The sequence below is a fragment of the Pezoporus occidentalis genome, unplaced genomic scaffold (genome assembly GCF_034315485.1).
Source record: "Pezoporus occidentalis ecotype Australia unplaced genomic scaffold, CSIRO_AGI_Poc_V1 ctg80, whole genome shotgun sequence".
Taxonomy (NCBI): domain Eukaryota; kingdom Metazoa; phylum Chordata; class Aves; order Psittaciformes; family Psittacidae; genus Pezoporus; species Pezoporus occidentalis.
This window is the reverse complement of record NW_026916159.1, coordinates 2942718-2956408: the sequence shown is the minus strand read 5'-3', so window position 1 is coordinate 2956408 and position 13691 is coordinate 2942718. Positions and strand designations below refer to the sequence as shown.

Sequence of the window (13691 nt, the reverse complement as noted above, 5' to 3'; positions counted from 1 at the left end):
TGGATATCGTTAAAGGATGTTTCCTTTCTCTTTTTGCCAGCAGGGTAGTGTCAGTCATAGCTTCAGTGCTTAATGCCTTTTGCATTACATCTGTGCACTCATCTAAAAATACATGTGTGAGCAGGTTTTCAGGCCTTTATAGGATTGTTTCTAATGGTTTTCCTGACCTTGTATGAATCTGGGGAGAGAAGGTCTGTGTTTTTCTCTTCTCCCCCTTGCAGACTTGAGAGAAGGAAAAGTGGCAAAATCTAATAGGGTTTATCTCTTGTTCCAGTGGCATAAAAAAAATGGTCATGGTTCTGTCCCTGGAGAATGAAGAATCCCATCTAACTGCCCTCGTGAGAGGCTTGTTTAAATGCTATAAGGTATAGAACAGTAATGTTCAGCTTTTCCCAGCTGGCAACCATAGCCAAATATTATGGAAAAAAAATAATTGCAATGAGTGTATCAAAGTAGATGATCAATTCATCTCTTGTTACTCAGTTTTGGCTCCTTTTTGAATTCACTTCTTTATTAGATATTCTTTGAGCTCATGTTTAGGACAGAGATTTAAGAAAGAGTTTTCTATTTGTTAATTTTCTTCTTCATTTGCTTCACCCATTTCACACAGGTCCTCCATGGTTATGCCTGATGTACACATCTTTGTGTAGGGGTTTTCTAGATTTCAGTTAGACTCATGTATACATTTACTTACCACCTTTTAAGTTCCCTCAGATTAGCAGGATATTATGGGTTGATGGCAAAGAATTGCTGAAGGACCACTGCCTTGGTCAAGATCTGTTCCTGAGGCGACAGTGAGGCCCCTTGGACTTTATTTCAGAAGTTAAAAACAGCATAAGTAAAATTGGGCCATCCCATACATTTCATTTATGATTCAGCAGATATGTTTGGGATTTTTTTTCTGTGAGTTCTTTAGTTCTTCGTAGTTCTTTTATGATTGCTAAAGGAGACTGCCTTAGGTAATACCAGCTAGGAGTTTGAATGCTACAGGCTGGACATGTCTAGGCTGAAGGATTTTCTCCTCCACTCTTTCTGCAACTTATAGGATAGACTAGAAGGATGAAGTCAATATGTATGCAGTAGTTGGGCATCAATTTTTATGGATACTGTCACTAGAGAACAGACACTTCAGTGTCTGGCCTGACAGTTTTTGCTGCCTCCCATAGAAGATCCTACTCTCATTCAGGGATTACCTGGCCAAGACATCTCCTATGACAGAAATCTCCCCTAAAAATAAAATATCTCACTATAATTATCAGACATTCAGCTCAGATCTTTAAAGAAAAATATGAGAAGTGGAGGGAGGAAGATAGTAATCATGTAGTAGCTTTTAATTTATGCTTAGGGTATTACTGGTGGGGAGTAAGGCAGGTTAAAGAGGCAGCATTAGGAAGTCTGCTACTAACTGTGTCAGTTAAGTGGAAACTTTCCAAGTATCAACAAAAGACTCTACTTCTTATTACATGGATTTGGGTTTATTCAAAGTTTTTGAGAGCCTGCTAGGGGGCTGGTAGTCCCAGTTAGAGACCTGCTGCTCCAAAAGGAACAGTGTCTGTGCCAGGAGGACCTTTGACTTTTCTGAAGTTTTATGGGAGAACTGAACAACTTTCCCAACTGATAAATTATTAAAGCACCTTTTATCTTCCTCGTATATAGTAGTTTATTAAGATCACTTACTTATTAAAAACAATTGCTTGTTGAGGAAATTTTGATTCTCATGTTTCATAATTTCTGAATTATTTTTTGAATACTTGCAATTCTGACCTTTCAGAATAGGGTTTTGTACATGATCTGCATTGACAGAGAGAAGAGGGCATGGGAGGAAAGGTGAGTGTCTGTGTTTGCATTGAAAGATCCATATGAGAACCTGAACAGCAGGAGAGAGGTCAGTGGAGAAGAGAGATTTGTGAGTCAGTGAGGCTGGATAAGGGAATGAGGTCAGTCTGGAATAAGGTTAAGAGGGTAAAAGGGAAGGATTTTAAGCAACACCAAGAAAACATGGTGAGGAATAGCAGAAAAAGATAGTGCTCCAAATGAGTTGTAATAGAAGACTCAGGATCATGGAAGACCACAGAAAGGAGGCATGAAAATGCATTCTGTGGCAAAGTTGCAGAAGCACCTCAAATACTGAAGTGAGAAAGAGAAAGGTATTGCAGTAAGGGGGGAAAAAAGCAATGCAGACTATTGTAGAAGTTTTCTCTTGACTACATTTATTAAGTGTCTCAAGGCTTACACTAAATCTTATTAATAATATAATATCTTTCCATAAGGGGACGTTTGATACAATGGCTTTTTAGACCCATTTAACTTCTTACCTATTTTTAAGACTACTTATGCTTCGTTGACCTCTAAAGTATTTGTAGTGTAGGCATGTAAACAAAACAGTCTGTTTTGAAAAGCATTATGCGCTTCTGAGGTATTCCAAGAATTGGAATTGAGGTTGCGTAGCACAAAACATTGAATACCAGTTCTGTTTGACATAGATAACAGTCACTGTAAGGAACACAATGTAGAAGCTGTTCTCATGATCTGCAGTGAAACAACCCATCTTCAGTGTGTATGCACACTTGAGTATGGGTTGGGTTTGTGTATAACATTTGGAGCTAAGGGAAATAATCATGTGTTTTAGATAGTCTTTCAGCTGTGCTCTTATATGGCTCCTTATGGTAAAATGAAAACATGCATCTCCTATTTAAGTTGTTATCTAAATTGTGCATAATACACAAGGGAATATAAACAAAGATAAAAGGGGTGGGCAGTGGGGCTGATTTATGAGAGGTGCCTTGTTTTGTTCTTGTTTCCATCTTGTTTGATAGAACTCAGGGACAGTCTGAAATGCAAGGCCTCTGTCATGGTACATATGAAAAGGCTGACAAAGTATAAGCAGTGTTGAGGTTATGCAATGTCTGAAGGACAGCAGGGGTACATCAGTAGGCGGATGGATAAAATGGAAGTAGTAGAAAGTATGTAACATCTGAAGGACACAAAGAGGAAATTTTCATTTTCTTTATTTTAATTATGCTTTTCTTAACAAGGTCTTAATGCAGTGTGTTATTTGTAGAAATAGCTGTGGCAATGCCAAGTTCTACCAGATGTGAGTTTACTGTGAAGGAGGCAGAGGATTGCAGCTCCTCAGTGGTGCTAAACTTGTGTGTGACACGTGTGATCTCTGTCACAAGGTTGGTCAGTTTTAGTGGGACTGTGCAGCTCCCTCCCCGCTTTCCTCTCCTCTGCATCTTTATATTCTGTATTCTTCCATACGTGGTCTGTAGTTGCCAGTACAATTTTTTCTCTAGACTGTGTTTGATTTTAGCTTTTAAATCAAAATATAAAATAATGGGTCCCTAGAAGAGATGGAAGGAAATAACAGACATCTTGCTTAGCTGGTTTCTGTAAGCAGTTAGTGGACTGTAAAGTTTTTAAGGGGAAATGCCTGTATGTTAAAGAGTGTGTTATAAGTTATGGAAGAGCAGTATTTCTGAAAGCTTGTTAGAATTAATCAGTTCTCTGCTCTGTAGTGTATTTGTGGCCTGACTTTAACCTGATCGTGGAGAACACTTTGTGATGATGAAGGGGCACTGGTCTTGTTTGTAGATTTGTCGCAATGAACAGTGACAGGAATAAGTAATAGCTGTATGACCACACGTTTCTTCATTATTGTACACATGCTTAATGGTTTCTTGTGTTGCGTGCTAACAAAGCTGCTTTGTAAGCAGTATGAGCACTACAGGTTGCAGGCTTTGGTGGCAGTCCATGGATAAACATTCTTGTGGCATCTTCTGAAGAAGTGTATGCCCTGAAATTGGACACCTTTGGGTATAGCTAGAAAGGGGTTGGAGTAAATGACAAAAATGTGTTAAAAGCATACATATGAATAACAAAAAGCATTAAAGGCAGTAATGGGAGACAGAAAATAAAATGGGGAGAGGATGGCAGTGATGCACAGTATATAGCAAGGTGTGCCTGTGGCTGAGGGTCAGCATGGGAGGGAGCAAAGTTGTAGGTTTTCTCGGTGTGAATGCTCAGGTTGCTCAAATGAATGTAAGTAACACAGTAAGCTTCCATATCACTAAAATAGCCAGAAAATTCTCATTTATTATGGATAAGGTCCTCTCCGACCCTAACTATTCTATGATTCTATGAATTACATTCATTATTTACATTCTCTGGTTAACTTCGATAGTTCTGTGATAGTGAGACTTCTGTGTAGCACTGTGAATATAAAAACAATAATAAAATTTGCTTCTGAATTTTTACATTAATTCTGATGTTGATTGTCCTGAATACAGAGTTCAGGATGCAGTAAGTACATGAAGAATGCGTTGTTTTTACCTCTGACCTAGTGTAGCAATATTCTGCAATAACCTATTTTGTTGTAATGGTTTTCTGTTGGAATGGGGCTGATGTACCTTACACTTCCTAGAAATATTATGCAGAGGTTTTCAAAACATTCTATTTTAATGTTATTGATGTATCCAAGAGTTTCACAACATGTAATTGCATGGAACATCTTGGCTCTTAAACTCATCTAGACAGATTGTAGGCAGGGTTATAACGTCAGGGGGGGAGGGGGGGAAGTGTTTCCTTTTTAACACGTTCATAGCAATTTTGTACATTTTTTTGTCGTCTCATGGAAATGGTAAATAGACATTTGTTAAAGGATTGAGGCTTTTTGTTCCCATACCCTATTCTTCATTATTGTTTCTGGGTCTTGCCTCCTTAGTGTGCTCCTCAGGGTGTTTCCCTGAGGATTACAACATTTTGGTCTTTTCATGCAATGGTTATGAAGTGAAACACAGAATATTTTTCGTCTCCAGATGTTTGCCTGTGTCCTGGGTTTAGCAGTAGCAGTCAATTTTTCTCCTTCTGAAACTGCCAGAGCCTAATTTTGGTCCTAGGAACATCTCATTCAAACTGTTGTGGTGGTGGTTACTATTTCTAACTCCTACTGTACATGCAGAAGCTCTGCCTCTGATTATACAGCCTTTGCAATAACAGTTACTGTACATAGATCATGTATGCATGAATCATTTCCACTGTACTCATTATTCCTGGAAAACTGATGCGCTAAAGGAACATGCTGCTCTTTGGGTGCAGGGATTAGGTACTAAAAGGACTCCTAAAATTGGTTATGCTCTTAAAGTTCTCATGAAACCATATCCTGAGAGATCTGTGCCCAGTTTAACCTAGTGTGGCTGAGGTCATGATCATATGTTACTGTCAGTGGCAGCACTGATTTAAAAGCTTTTCATCCTTCACGTTTTTTTCTCTACTTTATTAGCCCATAGGTCTGCTGGTTAACGGGGTTCTCTCTAGCTGGGTCTCCATAATTACCAGGTTTAAAACATAGTTTCTTTTAATGCTGAGTCATTTCACAAAACAGAGAAAGCAACCACAAAAAAGTTGACTTGGCAGAATGGAGTAAGCTTTTTAGATCTGATCTGTTGGTAGTGAGGATAGCCTGGAATTCAGGCATTGCATCACTCAGTTTACTGCATCCTGACACCAGCAGGAATGAAAACAAGGAAGTTGGGTGTTTCTCAGAGTTTGACTAACACATGGACTTCTGTGTATTTTGTCTTTCTCATTTTATAAATTGGCTTACCTTGACAGACTAACAATGAATATTAACTGCAGTCAGTTACTTCTGTCAAAGGCTTAAATCTAATATGTATTTATTTGCTGTGTCTTGTTCTCACTTACATGCCAAGCATGTTGCTTTCACATGATAAACATAGTTTTCTAATTTTCTAAACTTTCCAAATTTAATTAGGAAATTTGAGTCTTCTTTCATGCTAATCAGTAATACATTCTGTCATATTCAATTAAACGTGCTTTGCTTTATAGTTTTCACTTCGTTTTATAATTAATAAAATCTCGGTGTTATATTCTTACAAATTACTCTTGTAATTTGGAGGAGGAGCATTCATCTTGGTCTTTAAGAATGTATTTTATTTACTTATTCACATAGATACTTTCTCCACACCAATGTTCTTTCTCATAGCAAGATTCCTGCTTTAAAATAATACCAAGCTTGAATGTATGATTTTCTTGGACTTTAGATTATTACAGCTACTGAACTGCTAAAGAGCCTGCTGGCTTGGCTGAAACCATATAGGAGAACTTGAACCTGTTCATAAAATTAAATCCAGAATGATTAAGTAACATCCTACTTTTAGTGGTACTATCTTATGCGTTTTAAATTTCTCATCACTATCAGTCATATAATACTGTCTTACCATACAGAAAAATGTTATCAAGTTTGAGTCAGAGATACGCAGTACCAATATATAATAATTAAAAAACTTTTTTGAATGGAAAATAGTTGCCACTTCTGCAAGTCGTCAGGTTTACTTTTCAATTTACTGAGTTTTGGAAACATGTTTTCCTTGTTCTTTCATAGACTAGTTTGAAATTGGTTTATTGCATTTTTTCTCCAAAGTATTTCTTTCCCAGTGATTTGATAAACAGTCTACATTCAAGAGAAATTCTCCTAGGAGTAAATTGAGAACAAGATGGAACTTGGATATAGTGAATGCTGGAAAGAAAGATATTTTTCTTTACTTAAAGAGTAGGGGTTTTGTAATGGTAGTGTTGATGGTACATGTTAGTAAAAAAGCTTTAGTTTTTGCCATAGTCATGTAAACAGCAGTCACAGTCAGTAATCTGGTCTTGCAGGCTTAACCCTATCATTGGCCTAAATTAGCCAGGTGTGAACATGCCCTTTTCTCTGACATTTTGACACATAAAGTTCTATTTGATTGTGTCATCCTTGACTGTTTTTTTTGCTTAGTATTGTTTCAGGTTATTACCTGTAAACTTGAAGTGTAGTAACCAGAATTAGAATTTGCTCTGAAAACCAAATCCCACTTACCTGTTAGGCTTTGTGTAGCCTATTGCTGCTGCTGATGAAAATGGATAAAACATTCAGTAAACAGACTTGTTTCTTCTGTTGCTCTTAAAAATAAATAAATAAATTAATAAATAAAGGGTATCTGTAATTATTTTGCTTAAACATCCATCTATACAAAATGCTGTTAACTGTAGACTTACAGCTTTATAGTAAAGAGATTTATTTCTAATGTTGGCACTTTGTTCTTAAATTTCATATGTTGACCTTTTGCCCCATTATGAATATCTGATGGTCCTTTTCGCTCTTCCTGTTTTGTTATTTCTGTAACAACTGAAAGGGTTGAGTTGCTTTTCCCTGCAGGTGTTTGCTCCATTCTTTTAATTACTGATCTCCTCTAAGTGTTACTTAAAAATTAATGATAATGTTTAAGTATTTAGGGTTGATTGTTGGATTGTTTTTTTTTTGTAAAATTCTGAGCACTATAACCACAATTCAGTAGAGCAGTTAAATACATGACGAGTTTCATTGAAGTAAATTGCATATTTTTATGTGATAGTGTTATGTGTGACCTTAGCAGAGTACACCTTATGATGTCTATATTTAGATTTCAACATACTGGCAGTTCTGAATTCCTTTGCTGACACAGTACTTTCGAAATACTTTTATGTGGAAACAAGAGTGGAGAGTCTGAGAAGGCTTTATATTAGCTTATCCTTGGTTTGTTTGTTTTTTTTTTCCTGTTATAGTGCAAAGATTCTCTTAATTTGGTGCTAGCTCTAATTGATGGACGTTCATAACTGCCATGCCAGCTGGATGGCCCTGAAAATCGCAATGCGGTTCCTCTTGGTGCTGGGCAGAAACACTGAAACAAATTTTCTCCATCAATTTGATTTTATTTCCCTTCTTTATAAATGGCTGGAATTACTCCTGAGAGTCAGTAGGGGAGGTGATTAGGGTTCTTGAAAGATTAGCTTGATTCTAACAAGATTTCAGGGTAAAAGGTAAAGTTTGAAATGGTTTACAAGTGAGTTCACCCACTGTTTCAGCTTTTTAAGTTTTGGAGCATGTTCTCTAGCTAAAACCTTGGTAGTTTGCAGCACTGTTCGCCAAAATTCAATTAAAAATATTAAATATGTTTACTGAGAGCAAGACAGCAATAGGCACGCAGCTCTGTTGCTTGTGCAGTCAGCTACATTCCTGTAATCCTCTGTGAGTTACTGTGTAATTGTTGTATACCCTGAGCTCTGCCTTCCTTACTGATGTCATTGTTTGTAAGTCCAGATAATCTTCATGACAGGAGGGTTTATTCTCCACACTTCTGTCATTGGTGCTCCTTTCAACACCTGTTTTTTGGCCTGTACTGGGAGTTTTGATTACCATACTAACTTCAAAATTCTTAGTGAAAAGACAGTTTTATACTCAGCGCTGTAGAAAGATCTCTGCACATCCTGGCTCAGTGGGTCAGCAATTCTTGACAAATCATCATGTAACAAATGGTGTTGGTTGCTTTCATTTGCTTTGATTTAGGAGAGTTTTGTTGCTTACAGGTTATTTTGGTTGGCTTTTTTTGCCAAGCAGTGTTTCCATAGATTATTACAGCTAGCTCTACACTGGTGGTGTACATGGGAAGATGCCTCTGTTGAATGACTTTAAACTTAATACATCTTGTAAGCCATGTGCTCATATAATTCTAATGTAAGTAAATTGTAAACTTGAAAAGTGAGAGAGTGAGCTCCATATATGTATATTTATATCTCCTAGATAGAGTTATAAGCAACTTCTGCTGAACCTCTTTTATGGTAAAGTTTAATTTTTAAAATCCACATAACAAGCCAGATACCAGATAGAATCACAAAATGGTTTGTGTTGGAAGAGACCGTAAAGCTCATCCAGTTCCAACCCTCTGCCATAGGTAAGGACACCTTCCACTAGACCAGGTTGCTCCAAGTCCTGTCCAGCCTGGCCTTGAGCACTACCAAGGATAAGGTAGCCACAGGTTCTCTGGACAACCTGTGTTTTGATGTAGCCCAGCATATGGTTGGCTTTCTGGGCTGCAAGAGCACACTGCCAAGTCATATCGATAGACTGTTCCGCTGTTTGAGTGCATACCTCAGTGTTACAATGGATGTTTTCAGTTCTTCATTATTATCTAAGCTTTCATGCGCTTCTTGTGGAGTATGTCAAATTTGTAACTGGCTACAGAGCCATCAGTTGTCTTATATTTTACCAGTTCTCACCACGATAAGTAGGATCAATCTAGCTGGCAGAATGGTAGTTTTTGAGTTATCTATTTGCCACATTCTTCATCCAGTTTCACCTAGTTAGTGGAGGTGGATGGGTGGGTCAGGTTCACTAGGTCTCTGCCTCTACTTGATTCTCAGTTCTTTTGAAAGTTACCCTTGGGCAATTTAAGCTGTGCTGTTACAGCAAGTTCTTGATTCAGATTAACAATGAGGCAGCTAAGGAAAAGCAGTATTATCCTTAGTTACATTTTACATGATATTCAGTTGTCCTTTACTTCTTAGCTGTCTAAAGATAGTAATCATTATTTATTTGTAAATACTGATTTATAAATGTTTATTTTTATCCTTTCTTATTCTTGGACCTATTTTTATCCTTTCTTATTCTTAGACCCAGGCAAACAGGACACTTGGCCCAGCCAGCCTACATGTTAGGTCCTGGCTGGTGGCTTGGTCCCTGCACATAGGGGTTGCAGCTCCACACTGTCAGATGTCTGTGCCTGTGCCTCTTTTGTTTTCATTAGTTATGACTCTGTTGGTTGCCAGCATAGGTTATTGATGGTCTCACTGCTAGCCTCACACCAATAACCTTGACTTTCTCCATATCCAAGGCTATTCAGTGGGTGTCTCTGGGGCTTTTCCTCACCTTCTGGTCTCCTGCCCCAGGCGTGTAACATGAAGTATTGAGGTCTGTTGGCAGAGAGAGTGACTTCTTTGAGCGCTTGGCAGGTCATCAGCCTCCAGTATTCCAAGCTGCTTCACAGGGATGTGGAAAAGTGTAGCTGACTCCAGAGAGAAGATGCAAGGAAACGTTCTATGGCATGCTGTGCTCTACTGATTATAGCTTAATTTAGCATGGATGTTTGCACTGGTTTATGTTACTGTATGCCCACAGACAGATATACAGGTTAAATTCCACTAGTAATCTGATGTGTAATGGCCACATGTGCAATCAGTATAAAAATTAAAGAAATTTGGGCTGTCAGTTGCCAGATCTAGTTCACACTTTCCGGTACAGCAGGCAGCTAAGCCTTCAAAATACAAGATTCCACTGTTGAGATTTCTTAACGTAAAAAGAAAGATGGAAATGAAGCATCTGGGAAATGCTGGGTGATGAGGGCAGCATAGGGTCTGCGTCTTCTTGCAGCGGGTAGCTCTCTTACAGTGTGAAACTACTGCTGAAATCTTTAGTTTTCTTTCATACCTTATGTTATCTCCATTGCTGGTGGGCACACTGTCTTGAAAGGTCCATTGCTTCTTTTTGACATTACATAGCTGTTTTAACTTTACATCACAGAAATAAAAGTGATAGGCAGTGTAAGCAGTTGACATTCTTCTGTGCATTTAGAAGACACATTTAGCAAAGATATACGAAAGAAATTATACAGCCACATTCAAGCCTTCCAAACCTGTCAGAGAAAAGATTCAAATAGATTAAAAAGTTGGTTGTTCTCCACAAGTAGAAAACAGTGTGGTAAATCATTTTTTGAAGGAGGGGAGGAAGAAAGATCAAGCCTTGAATATAGGGAAGTAAACATTTTCTTTCATAAAATACATTTCTAGAAAGTGACCTGTTTTTGACAGAAAGCTTTCTTCACTTGCTCTTTTAGTTCAACGAGTACAAAATGACTCAGTTGCAAACATAATTTTTATTTTAGGCATTTCAGCTTGCTGACTGTCAAGCTATATATACACATTATGATTCAGTATTTATAAACAATACTGATAACTAACAAGAAAAAAATGGGCATCTGTTCCAACTTTCCAATTTTTGATACAATTTTCTAAATATTTTTCCTCAGTGTCCAGGTCTCTCCCGAAGACTTGGAAATAAAGTTCTGGGACTGAACTGTAGATTTTATTTCATTGTCTTGCTGGCATGTTGCAGCTATACATTTCTTTAAAGAAGTTTCTTTGCTAAATCAGTGGTTTTGCCAAGAAGAAACATTTCATACAGTTTTGGCTTAGATGAAATAGTGACTGTCTTCTATGCTTCTAACCCAAAAGTTATGAATGAAAATGCATAGTTAAGCATAGAACTAGCCGAAAGTTTTCCTCAGAAGGGTGTTGACATAGCTGTTGTTTAAAAATTTACCAGAGTAATTCATAACATTGGCCATACCTAGTGATACTGTTAAACTCAGATTTCACAGTTACTTGCTGGTGAAATTGCTTTTGGCTGCTGCCAGCTTTAACCTCTTAAAAATCTTACCTTTAAATGTGGGGATTAATGTGGAAGCAAAACACTTGGATGCCCGTTTCCGTAAGATGCCACGTTACGTCATTCTTGAGGATGTGCACGGGAGGACATACAGCCATCCCTTCCCAGTCTTGATATCCCCTAATATGTTTCTATGAACCTGAACAGTGCTGCTTGTTATTGCATTGTGCATCCCTGGAAAACCTCTCTTGTTGTATCATAAACTTCAGTAGCTATGCAGCTGGAGTAGCTCAGCCCCCAAAAATGTGGGGAGAAGGTCCTTTGGGTAAGAAACTTGGTGGCAGATCTGTAATTTGTTATTGATGTGTTGTTTATGCTCTAAAAACTTGGACATTAGCAAGTTTATAGTCATCTAACATTAATTGGTGTACAACTAATACAGTGTTCAGTCCTGAAAATTCTGTAACTAACTGAAAAGCCTTTCAGTGTAGGAAAAAAAGCGCTAAAGGAAGAAAGTTCTTCAGTGAATTTAGTGACCTTATTCTCTTCCCTATGAGGAATAGTCTGAGGTCCTGCAGTAGCAGCCTTTGTGCTAATAGTCTGAGCCACAAAAATAGGCAAGAGGGGAAAAAGAGGATTCCGTCTTGAAAACAAGGGATAAATTAGCACCAAGGACACGATTGCCGTGTCCTTTGAGGCTCTGTCAGGGTAGCAATGCTGCTAGCTGAGTCACTCCCCCTGCTGTCATGGTCAAGCTAATGCTACCAAGATAGTGACTGACAGCTGGAAAAACAGCCTCTGTTGGGGGAATCGATACTGCTGTGCTGTTTTCCTCTGGCAGTTTGTTTCTAAGTTAGTAACGAAGACCCTTGGTTTTTGCTTTGCTAGAATAAGCCTGCTTATTTTTCACCTTTTAAATTTACCTTGCGAATAAGTCAGTTGAGGTTAGGCTGGCAAGCACATGTTTTAATGCTTTCTGGAAATAGTAGGTTCATATAAGGTAACATGCAGGCAGACTTCCAACGGAACTTGAGAGGAGGCTGGAAACCCCCTATGATTGTGTTGTATATCCTGACAGGCTTGTCGGGTCAGCATGAGGGCTCATGTCTCCAGGTTCTCAGAAGAATCCTGGTCTGACGGAGATAGATGAAGTACACTCTGATAAGGAACACACAGTGGAGAATCAGGAGAATGCCCCTGATTCTAACACCACCTTATAAAAGTCAGGAGAAAGTGAACCCCTCTCACTGCACTCTTGTCCTGCAAGGCATAACATTCAGATGGGTACTTTTAAGAAGAGCAGCAGGAGAAATGTCTGCAAAGCATCACATGATGCAAAAAACTACCAGCTTGCTCAGGAATTTTTTATTATGTATTCCTATTGTAGGTTAGGATGGTTATTCAGCTGGCTTCCTGCCTGGTGTCCTACATCACTGCAACACCTTAAAGAGGCTGAGGACAAAATGCTGAAATGTAAGTCTTTAGTTTTTAATAAGATTTGTAAATATACATCTTAAATATAAATATTAAATCTAGATTTTCTATAAATTTACAGTAAGTACTCTCAAGTTGTTAAATACAGCTTTTACACTGTGGTGAAATAAACACGTTTAGAATTAGATTTTTGTTGTTCACTTATTTAGAGATTTGATTGTAGGCTCTCCCCTTTGAAAGAGAATTCCTATTTAAAACAGCGATTTCCATGCAATGTACTTTGTATTTTATTTGGCATGTCTAGCAACATCATTTTTTCCTACTCTTTCTTTAGGTATTGCAAGCACATATGATAAACGATATGTGTATCTGCCTAATGGAAATAAAATATGGACGCTGTCATTCTCTCCAGAGCTCTCACATAGAACTCCACTTGTTCTCCTGCATGGGTTTGGAGGAGGTGTTGGACTATGGGCTCTCAATTTTGAAGACCTCTGTGAGAACAGGACTGTTCATGCTTTCGACCTCTTGGGATTTGGACGGAGCAGTAGACCACGCTTCGACACTGATGCTCAGGAAGCAGAAAATCAGTTTGTGGAATCCATAGAAGAATGGAGAAAGGAGATGGGGTTAGAAAAAATTATCTTGCTTGGACACAACCTTGGTGGATTCCTGGCTGCTGCTTACTCATTAAAATACCCATCAAGGTAAGTGAAAATAAAGGAACGAAATAATTCCTTTTCTGTATTTGTCTAGTGATTTCAACACAGATTTTATTTCATCAGGCTCTTTATAGATTATCTTCTAGTAAATTTTATCTTTAAGTTAAAGAAACTTAATAGTGCATTTTAAGCCTGAAACACTTGTTATATGTTTTGTTCCCAGGTGAATACAAAATGAGTACATATGGTGAACATGCTTTCCTGAGTACTTTTCTGTACCTCTTTGGTTAAGTACCCCCTTGCTATGTTATAAGGGGAAATAGCAAAGTTTGTATTTATGG

At 38.0% G+C, this 13691-nt stretch overlaps 1 protein-coding gene across 4 annotated transcripts in view; it reads left to right on the top strand.

Moving 5' to 3' along the window:
- The window catches only part of ABHD5 (abhydrolase domain containing 5, lysophosphatidic acid acyltransferase), a 32854-nt gene that overhangs the window by 4109 nt on the left and 15054 nt on the right, over window positions 1–13691 (top strand). For 3 of the 4 annotated variants that reach the window (XM_062603566.1, XM_062603565.1, XM_062603568.1), the window contains exons 2-3: window positions 12642–12727; window positions 13023–13395. In XM_062603566.1, the coding sequence (XP_062459550.1) occupies window positions 12642–12727; window positions 13023–13395 (459 nt within the window). Of the gene's footprint in view, window positions 1–12519; window positions 12539–12641; window positions 12728–13022; window positions 13396–13691 lie in introns of those variants that run through there. The other variant, XM_062603567.1, reaches the window with a different exon arrangement.